Below are 12,484 nucleotides of genomic sequence, written 5' to 3' on the forward strand. Positions count from 1 at the left end.
TAGATTTGCTTTTGGTGAGTAGTGAGGACCTCATAGAAGAAATGACTGTACAGGAAATGTTGGTTCAAGTGATCATGAGCTAATTCAATTCAAACTGAATGGAAGGATTAACAAAAATAAATCTGCAACTAGGGTTTTTGATTTCAAAAGGGCTGACTTTCAAAAATTAAGAAAATTAGTTAGGGAAGTGGATTAGACTGAATAATTTATGGATCTAAAGGCAGAGGAGGCCTGGGATTACTTTAAATCAAAGCTGCAGAAGCAATTGGAAGCCTGCATCCCAAGAAAGGGGAAAAAATTCATAGGCAGGAGTTGTAGACGAAGCTGGATGAGCAAGCATCTCAGAGAGGTGATTAAGAAAAAGCAGAAAGCATACAGGGAGTGGAAGATGGGAGGGATCAGCAAGGAAAGCTACCTTATTGAGGTCAGAACATGTAGGGATAAAGTGAGACAGGCTAAAAGTCAAGTAGAGTTGGACCTTGCAAAGGGTTTTAAAGCCAGTAGTAAAAGGGTCTATAGCCATATAAATAAGAAGAAAACAAAGAAAGAAGTGGGACCGCTAAACACTGAGGATGGAGTGGAGGTAAGGATAATCTAGGCATGGCCCAATATCTAAACAAATACTTTGCCTTAGTCTTAATAAGGATAAAGAGGATCTTAGGGATAATGGTAGCATGACAAATGGGAATGAGGATATGGAGGTAGATATTACCATATCTGAAGTAGAAGCGAAACTCTAACAGTTTAATCTAAATCGGGGGGCCCAGATAATCTTCATCCAAGAATATTAAAGGAATTGGCACATGAAGTTGCAAGCCCATTAGCAAGAATTTTTAATGAATCTGTAAACTCAGGGGTTGTACCGTATGATCGGAGAATTGCTAACATAGTTCCTATTTTTAAGAAAGGGAAAAAATGTGATCCGGGGAACTACAGGCCTGTTAGTTTGACATCTGTAGTATGCAAGGTCTTGGAAAAAAATTTGGAGGAGAAAGTAGTTAAGGACATTGAGATCAATGGTAAATGGGACAAAATACAACATGGTTTTACAAAAGGTAGAACGTACCAAACTAACCTGATCTCCTTCTTTGAGAACGTAACAGATTTTTTAGACAAAGAAAACGCAGTGGATCTAATTTACCTAGATTTCAGTAAGGCGTTTGATACCATGCCACATGGAAAATTATTAGTTAAATTGGAAAAGATGGGGATCAATATGAAAATTGAGAGGTGGATAAGGAATTGGTTAACGGGGAGACTACAGCGGGTCCTACTGAAAGGTGAACTATCAGGCTGGAGGGAGGTTACCAGTGGAGTTCCTCAAGGAGCGGTTTTGGGGCCAATCTTATTTAATCTTTTTATTACTGACCTCGGCACAAAAAGTGGGAGTGTGCTAATAAAGTTTGCGGATGATACAAAGCTGGGAGGTATTGCCAATTTAGAGAGAGACTGGGATATCTTACAGGAAGATTTGGATGACCTTGTAAACTGGAGTAATAGTAACAGGATGAAATTTAATAGTGAGAAATGTAAGGTTATGCATTTAGGGATTAATAACAAGCATTTTAGTTATAAGCTGGGGACGCATCAATTAGAAGTAACGGAGGAGGAGAAGGACCTTGGAGTATTGGTTGATCATAGGATCATTATGAGCTGCCAATGTGATATGGCTGTGAAAAAAGCTAATGTGGTCTTCGGTTGTATCAGACGAGGTATTTCCAGTAGAGATAAGGAGGTTTTATTTGTTATACAAGGCACTGGTGAGACCTCACCTGGAATACTGTGTGCAGTTCTGGTCTCTCATGTTTAAGAAGGATGAATTCAAACTGGAACAGGTACAGAGAAGGGCTACTAGGGTGATCCGAGAAATGGAAAACCTGTCTTATGAAAGGAGACTCAAGGAGCTTGGCTTGTTTAACCTAACTAAAAAAGGTTGGGGGAGATATGATTGCTCTCTATAAATATATCAGAGGGATAAATACCAGGGAGAGAGAGGAATTCTTTAAGCTCAGTACCAGGGTGGACACAAGAACAAATGGATATAAGTTGGCCATCGGGAAGTTTAGACTTGAAATTAGACGAAAGTTTCTAACCATCAGAAGAGTGAAGTTTTGGAATAGCCTTCCAAGGGAAGCAGTGGGGGCAAAAGACCTATCTAGCTTTAAGATTAGACTCGATAAGTTTTGGAGGAGATGGTATGATGGGATAACATGATTTTGGCAATTAATTGATCTTTAAATATTCATGATAAATAGGCCCAATGGCCTGTGATGGGATGTGAGATGGGGTGGGATCTGAGTTACTACAGAGAATTCTTTCCTGGGTATCTGGCTGGTGAGTCTTGCCCACGTGCTCAGGGTTTAGCTGATCGCCATATTTGGGGTCGGGAAAGAATTTTCATCCAGGGCAGATTGGAAGAGGCCCTGGAGGTTTCTCGCCTACCTCTGTAGCATGGGTCATGGGTCACTTGCTGGAGGATTCTCTGTTCCTTGAAGTCTTTAAATCACAGTTTGAGGTCTTCAATAGCTCAGACATAGGTGAGAGGTTTTTCGCAGGAGTGGGTGGGTGAGATTCTGTGGCCTGCGTTGTGCAGGAGGTTGGACTAGATGATCAGAATGATCCCTTCTGACCTTAATATCTATGAATCTTGTAAATCATGTGTTACAGAGCTCTTTTTACAGAAGCTGTCTATTTGAATACATAATCCTATTACAAAAACCTGACATTAAAAGTTAATAGAAAACGAAGATTTTGTAGAAGAGGGTTGATTTTCTTAGATCAACAGAAATATAACTCATAGTTCTAGTGTGTTACGTAATTAAAATATAAATTTAAACCCTAGCTTTCCAATTTCTTTCTTATTGGAATCTTTATTCTTCTCATCCCATTTCTGAAATTTATTTCCAAAGTGAACTTAAATTTTACAAAACATAAATTATGAAGGTTTGTATGTCCTGTGAGACCCTCATAAAATCAGAGTTAATTTTGCTAGTGGATATAACAGATTAAATATTAAATGCCTTGTCTGCAGAAAATTGTTGCCTTCCTGAATACAAGTTACTTTGGAGTTAATGTAAGGACAATGCTTTTCTTTTGTGTATATCGTATTTAAGAATGGCCATACTGGATCAGATCAGTGGTCCATCTAGCCCAGTATCCTCTCACAGAGTATCAGGGTTGGAAGGGACCTTAGGAGGTCTAGTCCAATCCCCTGCTCAGAGCAGGACCAATCCCCAATTTTTGCCCCAGATCCCTAAATGGCCCCCTCAAGGATTGAACTCACAACCTTGTGTTTAGCAGGCCAATGCTCAAACAACTGAGCTATCCCTCCCCCCAACAGTGGCCAATGCCAGATTCTTCAGAGGGAATGAACAGAATAGGGCAATATTGAGTGATCCTTCCCCTGTCCTCCAGTCCCAGCATCTGGCATTCAGAGGCTTAGGAACACCCAGAGCATGGGGTTGAGTCCTTGACCATCTTGGCTAATGGCCACTGATGGACTTATGCTCCGTGAACTTACCTTATTCTTTTTGTAACCCAGTTATGCTTTTGGCCTTCACAACAACCCATGGTAACGAGTTCCACAGGTTGACTGTGCGTTGTGTGAAGAAGTACTTCCTTTTGTTAGTTTGAAACCTGCTGCCTGTTAATTTCATTGGGTGACCCCTGGTTCTTGTGTTATGTGATGAGGTAAATAACACTTCCTTATTCACTTTCTCCACACCAGTCATGATTTAATACATCTCTGTCATATCCCTCCTTAGCTGTCTCTTTTCCAAGCTCAGCTGTCTCAATCTTTTTCATCTCTTCTCATATGGAAGCTGTTCCATACCCCTGATCATTTTTGTTGCCCTTATTTGTACCTTTTCCTATTAGGAATACTTGGCATTGTTTTCCAGTGTGCATTACTTTGCATTTATCAACATTGAATTTCATCTCCCATTCTGTTGCCCAGTCACCCAGTTTTGTGAGATAGTTTTGTAACTCTTCGCAGTGTGCTTTGGACTTAACTATTTTGAACAATTTTGTATTGTTTGCAAATGTTACCAGGTCACTGTTTACCCCTATTTCCAGATCATTTATAAATATATTGAACAGCACTGCTCCCAGTACAGATTCCTTGAGGACCCTGCTATTTACCTCTCTCCATTCTGAAAACTGACCATTTATTCCTACCCTGAGTAGAAATGCTTGATTTAATTCCTAACCCAAGTAGGTTTATAAGCCAAAATTGACTTTGCTTCAGCGGCAGCTTGAGAAAGTGGCTTCCAATGTTGATTTTGTGACCCCTCCCAAATATGGAAAAGCTGCATTTAAATACAGGATTGTTAAAATCCTAATCGTGTTGCACATCAGTGAGAATTCCCGTGTGAGAGCAAGGATGCAAAATATTATCAGGATCTATTCAAACCCAGTTTTCATCTTATCTGACAGAAAGCTAGGACAGAAATATTTCTGTCAAACGGACAATATTGAAGTAATTAATTCCTTTAGCTAAATGATGGGTTGCTAAGGATTATGGACTGATTTGGCAAGCAAATGGCTGAGCGCTCCATCTCAGGTCCACTTACTTTCTAAGCCAGTCTTTTGCCATGGTTAAACTATTTCCTCTATTTGGTTTTGAAACAGTGCTGTAAATATTTTGAGTCCGTTTGGTTTCTATTTGATATAAAATGTGGAAAGGTCTCATAACCCAAATCTCATTCTTACTAAGGACCTATAAGTGACTTGGGTTATAAAGTGTTGTTTTATATAAATGTTCTGTTCAGGTGCACTAGGAGAGAGAATAACCTCATTTGCTGCGATCATGTCTGCATATATCTACAGAGCCAGTTATATAAGGGGCAAAAGCTCCTGAAGTGTAGAAAACAGAACATTTAAAAATAGTTTCAAACTGATGGAGAAGGGAAGACAAGTACTTGTGTGTCTTTTTTTTAGAATGGCAAGTGTCTTGGCGAGCAACAAATAAGAGTATTATGGCAAAAATAATACCTTTCAGAAACGTCATGTGGGCAGAGATTTTACACATGCATCTTGTTTCCAGCAGACCCCAATTTGTATGTCACGATTTTATTTCATCAGTAAGGATAACTTGTGATGCACTGCAGACAACAGGAAGGTGACTTTCTCTACTGTCTTGAGATAATTTTGTTGAAAACTACTTATAGTTTTGGTGTATAGAGGCAAGATAATTAAGCCACTGATTTGGGACCCCATTAATAATGAATTAAAGGAGGGTAATATAATTAATGTCAGTCAACATGGTGTGAAGGTATAAGGGATACCACTGAACTGAGATCAGAGGCCAGCAGCTGACTGACTGGTTGGCTGATTAGCCTCACTCATTGCACCAGGGAAAAAGACCTGCAGCTTACTTGGCTGATCCTCATAAAACGAAGAGCAGGAAATAGAGAGGGAGACCTGCAATACCTGCCAGAGGCTGGAGCTACTGCCCCCAGAAACAAAACAGACAGAAAGCAGACTGTGCAAAGTCCTATTATCAAAAAGGCTGAGGTAAGAGCCATGAACTTATTGGTTGATGAACTTACAGGGGGTGAAGGACAGACTTAGGGAAGTTTTGATCTTGTTTTGTTGAGACTTGAAATAAAATAAAAAGGAAACACGACTGACCCTACTGGAAACTGCCTTCTCTGGACTCAGTGAGAATGTTCCAGGCAGAATTCCCCTGGGGAGGGTGCTGGCTCGGTAAGAGCAAGCTGGGGTCCAGCCGGAAGAGGGAACTATAAGACGGGCCCCAAACTCGTACATGTGGGTTAATGGAAAATAGATCCTGTCAAACTGTCATTGCGTTATTTTTTTTATGAGATTACAAATTCGATTGGCAACGGTACTAGTGTTGATGTAATAGACTTAGACATCTGTAGAGCTTGTACCTCACACCATTTTGGTTAAAAAACAAAATTTATGTGGCACACATTAAATTGATTAAAAACTGGCTAGATGACAGGTCTCAAAATATAATTGTAAATGGGGAATCATCACAGAGCAGGAGTATATCTAGTGGGGTTCCACTGGCATTGGTTCTTGACCCTACCCTATTTTATATTTTTATCAATGACTTGTCAGAGACCATAAAATCACCACTGACAAAGTTTGCAGATGCCACAAAGATTGGGGGAGTGGCAAATAATGAAGAGGACCGGTTACTGATACAAAACCATCTGGATTGCTCTTAAACTGGGTGCAAGCAAACAATATGAGTTTTAATATTGGCTAAATGTATACATCTGGGAAAAAAGAGTGTAGGCCATATTTATAAGATGGAGAACTCTATCCTGGAAGACAGTGAAAAAGATTTGGGGCCATGGTGGATAATCAGCTTGAACATGAGTTCCCATTGCGATTCTGTAGTGAAAAGGGCTAATCAGCCCTCGGTTGCATAAATAGGGGGGATATCAAGTAGGAGCAGAGAGGTTATTTTACCTCTGTATTTAGCACTGGGCTGAACCACTGTGTCCAGTTCTAGTGCCCACAAGTCAAGAAGACTTAACAAGAAGTTGATAAATGGGAGAGGGTTCAGAGAAGGACCATGAGAATGATTAAAGGATTAGTAAACATGTTTTATAATGACAGGCTGAAAGAAATCAATCTATTTAGCTTAAGAAAGAGAAGGTTATGGGGTGACTTGATCACAGTTTATAAGTACCTACATGGGAAACACATACTTGATAATGGGCTCTTCAATCTAGCAGACAGAGGTATAACACAATCCAAAGGCGAGCATTTGAAGCTAGACAAATTCAAACTGGAAATACGGTGTACATTTTTAACGGTGAGGGTAGTTTAACCATTGGAACAATTTACCACGGGTTGTGGTGGATTCTCCATCACTAGCAATTATTAAATCTAGATTGGATTTTTTTTTTCCAAAAAGATCTGTTCTAGGAATTGTTTTGGAGAAGTTCCATGGCCTGTGTTATACAGCAGGTCGACTAGGTGGTCACAATGGTCCCTCCCTTCTGGCCTGGGAGTTTGACTCTGACATCCTCTCCCTGGTGGCCCATTTCTCATTTAATTATTTCAAGTATTTGCTTTGCAGCAATTTGTCATCCAGAGAGATGGGGAGTGTATTACTCAAAAGATGGATGCATCCTTGGATCATGAGACTTTGAGGAAAGAAGTTTTTCAGGCTCATTCTCAGGCATTTCAGAGGGGGAGAAGTCTCACCACATTCTTCCAACAACTTAATTTTGCCAAGCAAAACAAAACAGGAGACAGAGCTCATGTACAATGTCCTTCTGCCTTCTTTTCTTTTGCTCCTCAGTCATTTCCCTGTCCTTTTTCTCCAGTCTCCTCATTCTCCTTCTTGACTACCTATCTTTGGCTCCCTTCTTTAGGTACCTGCCCCCTACAACTTTAACGGAAGAGATAAAGAAGCCTTTATGTGTTCGCCACTACTGTCTCTGGCCCTGATCCAGAAAAACGTCAACATTTTGGACAGCTCTTAATGCTTAAGAGTGTTCCTGAATCGGGGCCTCTGCATGTAAACCTGGTGCTTGGCATCAGAATGATGAACCTTAGCTCTGCATGGCTTCCCCAACATGTATCATGTATTTGGAGAGTATGGAGGACTGGGTGCAGATTATTGTGCACCCTACTCATCAGCTACAATCCTGACCCTGAATGTAGAAAAAGAGTTTTGTAAACCAGTTCTGGAGTTAGAATTTTTAAAGTCTGTATGATCTTATAGTACCTCCACAGGCATACTCTCCTGTGTGTCACATGCGTTCATTCTCAAGTTGGCTAAGGACAAAGTGAATGAAACAGTCTGCCTCCAGAGCTGCTCTAATGAGTCTCAAGGAATTTTGTGCCTCTTTTGAGGCTAGAATAATCTTTGGACTTCTTTTTAAAGGATGTTAAATTTTCTTGTGTATACAAGGTCTCTTCTGGATTAAATTATTCTTTAACATCATCTGTATTTTCTTCCACTGATTATATAAATTACCTAGCTAACAGGGCCCTGTGTCTCCTGAAATGAAGGAATGATGCATTATCATTGTGTTTCATAAAAAGATCCCATGGTTCTTCAGATAGGCTGATAAATTTTGACTCTCAGAGCAATCCCTCCAACAGAGCATTTGTCATGCAGAAAACGTCTTTCTTGTAATAGTAAATTATTTAAAATAAGAAAAAACTGTTTCCTATGCTCCAAAATAAGGTTAGCATTTATTTAATAAGTGTGTCTAAGGCTTCTTCTATACTTTTTCACCGAATAAAATATTGTGCATTATTAAAGAATTAGATTGAGACCGAAAGTGTAGGCATGTTCCACAGGCTGGGAAAAGGCCATTGTCTGAACCCAAACACATCTTATTCCTTGATAAAATGATCAGGAAGACCAAACCTAACTAAAAGCAGTGACGGCCTCAGGAAGATGGATGTTGTAACAAGTCAAGGGCCCTAAATCTTCCCCCACAAATTTTCACTGATGTTACTTCATTGAAGTCAATAGAGTTTATACCCTGTAAAACCAGTGTAGGTGGGAGGAGAATTAGGCCCAAGACGTTTGGAGAAAGACAGATTTTAAGACTCATTTTTTTCCTCTTCATTATGTGCAATTCAGAACAACAAAACTTCAGTTTTAATCACCACTCTCTTTGGTAGTGTTAAGATTATTTTTGGTATAAATATTACTTTTCAGTAAATCTCACTGAAAATCCAGTAAAAATTTCATAGACATTTCAGTTTTTGTAGATTTAAAAAAAAAAAAAAACTTTGGTTTTTCAATAATCAAAATCTTCAGTCACAAAAAAACCCTGAATTTTTTCCATTTAATTTTATGTCAAAAAGTTTGGTTTTTTAATCAAGCTCAAAATTCAGGAATTGTTGACCACTTTTGCTTTAGAATGACTTAAGATAGTAGTATATATCAGGGTGGGAAGGGACCTCAGGAGGTGATCTAGTCCAACCCCCTGCTCAGAGCAGGACCAATCCCCAATTTTTGCCCCAGATCCCTAAATGGCCGCCTCAAGGATTGAACTCACAACCCTGGGTTTAGCAGGCCAGTGATCAAACCACTGAGCTATTCCTACCCCCGAAAGTATTCATAGAATCATAGAATATCAGGGTTGGAAGGGACCTCAGGAGGTCATCTAGTCCAATCCCCTGCTCAAAGCAGGACCAATCCCCAATTTTTGCCCCAGATCCCTAAATCGCCCCCTCAAGGATTGAACTCACAACCCTGGATTTAGCAGGCCAATGCTCAAACCACTGAGCAATCCCTCCCCCCATAAATGGTTTGAATACTGTAAAAAAAAGGAAACATTTCTCTGTAGGGGCCCAGCTCCACTATGAAATTGTACCGTGATTTACTCTAGATTTTTCTTTTTTTAAAAAAAAAAAAAAAAAAGTCCAGGGACATGATGATGACCAGGACTGACTTGTCAGTGTAGATAAGGAGGAGGAGGGTCAGCATCATGACAGCTAGTCACAGGGTAATTCCTCATGCCAGTAGTGTTTACCCATGACTAGCTGACATGATGCTAAGCACAATTTAGCTTAGTCTGCAGTGAGCATTTTGTCAACCCGTTCAACTAGATTTTTAATAGTATAACTAGGATTCGGGCTGGATTAATTTTTTGTGGGCCCGGCGCCAAACATATTTATAGGGCCCCCTAGGGAATGATTATAAAAGGGACTGGGGGCAGAAGCACAGCTGGGCAGGAGCTAGGGTTGGTCCCTGGAGCAAGGGAGGGGCCGGTGGTAAACTGCAAGCGCAGCAGGATTGGGGAGGAGGTAAACAGGATCCCCCCCACCTGCCCCTGCCCACATAGAGCTGGTACCTACCTGGGTCTAGCCCATTCTCTTCGTCTCTCTCTGCACTGAGCTGCCCCTTCTCGTGCACCAGCAGGACAGTCCTCTTCCAGCCCTCTGGGGTGGGTGTTGGGAGTGGGAGGAGCAGAGGCTAATGTGGTTGGTCCTATAACCAGACTTATAGTTTCCAGTCAGCACTGCTAACCGGACACTCAGGTCCTGTTTTCTACTGGAGTTTCCAGTCTAAAACTGGATAGCTGGCAACAGGGCTGCCAGAAAAGCCTGAGGTCGGGGAGGGACAAGCAATCATTTTTAAAAGTGAGAGGGCTAAGCCTGAAGCGGTGGAGGGGGGGAGTGGAGAGTTGCTAGTGGGCAGGGCCATGTCTGCTGTACTGCCCAGGTAGGTTGGAGACTGTGGGGATCAGCTGACACAGTATCCCCAGCCCAGGTGATGTGACAGCCAGGGGTGGATTTAGAGTGAGTGGGGCCCCCCAGCTTCATTTTTGGGGCCCATCCTTAGGACCCAGCCAAGAAAAAGAACATTCTCTCATCTCCTCCTGCCCCCATTTTTCATTTTTTTTCTTCCTCCTCCTCTTATAAGTAATAGCAAGTAAATGGAAATAAAGTGAGGTACCTTGATTGTTCTTGTATTCTGACTTATTTTTCCACAGACCATTTGAAAATCGCGGAGGATCTCGACGGACCACTTAATGATCTTTCCAAATATTGTAAAAAAAACAAAAAAACATTGGGGTGCGGGGTCTGGCCAGGAGCTAGGGTGAGGGAGGGGGCTCAGGGTTGGGGCAGGAGATGCGGTGTGGAGTGCTTACTTGGGGCAGCTCCTGTTTGGTGCGAGGGGTGCAGGTGGGAATGTGGGGGTGTGTGCAGGACCTTCCGTTTGGTGCTCAAGATAGGAGTGGGGATATGACAGGTTGCAGGAGTCAGGGCAGGGGGCTGGGGGGCATGAGGAGGGTGCAGGAGTCAGGGCAGGGGGCTGGGGAGGTGTGTGGGGGTGCAGGATTCAGGGCAGGGGAGGTGTTTGGGGGGAAGGGCAGGGGGCTGGGGGAGTTTAAGGGGGGGTGCAGGGGTCAGGGCTGGGTAAGTGTGGGGGGGTGCGGGAGTCAGAGCAGGAGGCTGGGGATGTGTAAGGGAGGGTGCAGGGGTCAGGGTGGGCAAAAGGCTGGAGGTGCGGGCTGAGGTTGTGGGGGTGCTCACAGCAGGGGGCTGGAGAGGGTATGCCCTGCCCCCTCCCTCAAGGCCCCTCCCTCTCCTCCTGCCCAGAGTGGTGAGCGTGCTGAGGCTCTGCTTTTCCCTCTGCCTCCTGCTGGCAAACAGCTGATCAGGAGCAGGGGGGAGGGGCGGGAAGGTAGCGTTCTGGGGGAAGAGGCTTCCCTGCTGCAGCAGCAGGAGCCCCAGCACCCTCAGCACCAATCTTGTGTCCCCACAGGAGAGAGTGGTGGGCGGAGAAGGCAGAGCCGGGGCCCCTTTGGAGCGTGGGCCCAGCGGCGCCATGGTAAATCCAGTACTGACTAGGATTACACTTCCTAATGAAGAAAAAGCTTGTGTGGGTCTCTGTTAACCTTCAAAAGTTAACATTGTAGACTGTGGAACTTCCCACCGTGTTTATCCTTTTCCAGAGGAATGGACTGTGTCAAAAGATTATTTTTTTAAGAGTCTTATCTGCATTGCATCATAAAGTGACACATGGTCATCCTGCCACATGATAAACCTACCTATATATAAAAAATAGCAGTATGCGGTTCTGTTATTTGTGTAGTGGTGACCTCTTTGACCTTCCCATAGGGCCTGACCTTTCTTCCCCTTTTCATCCTCAGGCTATCTCTCGCTTGTGTGAAGATAAGTATAAAGACTTCAGGAAATCTACAAAGAAACGGTCAGTTAGTGCTGACAATCTGACTGTGGTTAGATGGTCCCCTGCCATCATCTCCTAACAATGGAGTCTGGGATATTTCGACAGAAGGACTGTTTCATCCATCCAAATTTTTTGGAGTGTAATGGGGGAAAGACAAGACTTTGGGGTTTTTACTTTTAGATCCGTCAAGCTGCCTTTACAGTGCCTCCCCCTTGTGTAGCACATAAGAATAAAAAATTGAGAGGAAGGAGAAATCAGTGCAGTATACAGGAGAGGAGATTGGAAGCAACTTTCTTTTTTTTTTTTTTGGTCACTATTCCTCACAGCTTTACCCTTTTTCTGAGGAAACAGCTAGTCAAATGCTTGGAAGAGGAAACAAAAAAAAAAAAAAATGGAGTAGAGGCAGAAAGAGATTAGGGGACTGTGCCATTTTTTTAATATTCTGTACTCTTCAGCAGAAGTGACGGCATGAAACCAAACCACATGATAAGTATGGCTGTGCACTATAGGAATGGAGTTGAATTATTTCTTCATAAATTATTCTCCTTCGTATCTTCTCTTTTTTCTATTTTCCTACTTCTCTGGGTTATTTTTCCAGCTCTTCTGCACAGCAGCAAATACAAAGTCTGTATCTACAGTAGCACAAACCTCTGAAAAAATAGTATTGGTGGGTTTTTTCATTGCACTTTTCTCCGTGAGCTGACTTATTTGCATTATTCTTCATAATCGTTATGCATATGTTATGTTTTATATTCCTTTTATTGTACTTAAAAATATAACTTGACCATAGTGCTGAACCAAAAGTTTATACTAAGATCAGATGATCATTCGTAATTT

At 42.1% G+C, this 12,484-nt stretch overlaps 1 protein-coding gene across 6 annotated transcripts in view; it reads left to right on the top strand.

The window, feature by feature from the left end:
- CCNY (cyclin Y) overlaps positions 1-12,076 on the top strand; it is a 225,212-nt gene extending 213,136 nt beyond the window's left edge. For all 6 annotated transcript variants that reach the window (XM_084619271.1, XM_084619275.1, XM_084619272.1 and 3 more), the window contains one exon: positions 11,610-12,076. In XM_084619271.1, the coding sequence (XP_084475397.1) occupies positions 11,610-11,726 (117 nt within the window). In that variant the 3' untranslated portion in view covers positions 11,727-12,076. The remainder of the gene's footprint in view (positions 1-11,609) is intronic.
- Positions 12,077-12,484: the final 408 nt, after the last annotated feature.

This window comes from Lepidochelys olivacea, assembly GCF_965140295.1.
Source record: "Lepidochelys olivacea isolate rLepOli2 genome assembly, chromosome: 2".
Lineage (NCBI taxonomy): Eukaryota > Metazoa > Chordata > Testudines > Cheloniidae > Lepidochelys > Lepidochelys olivacea.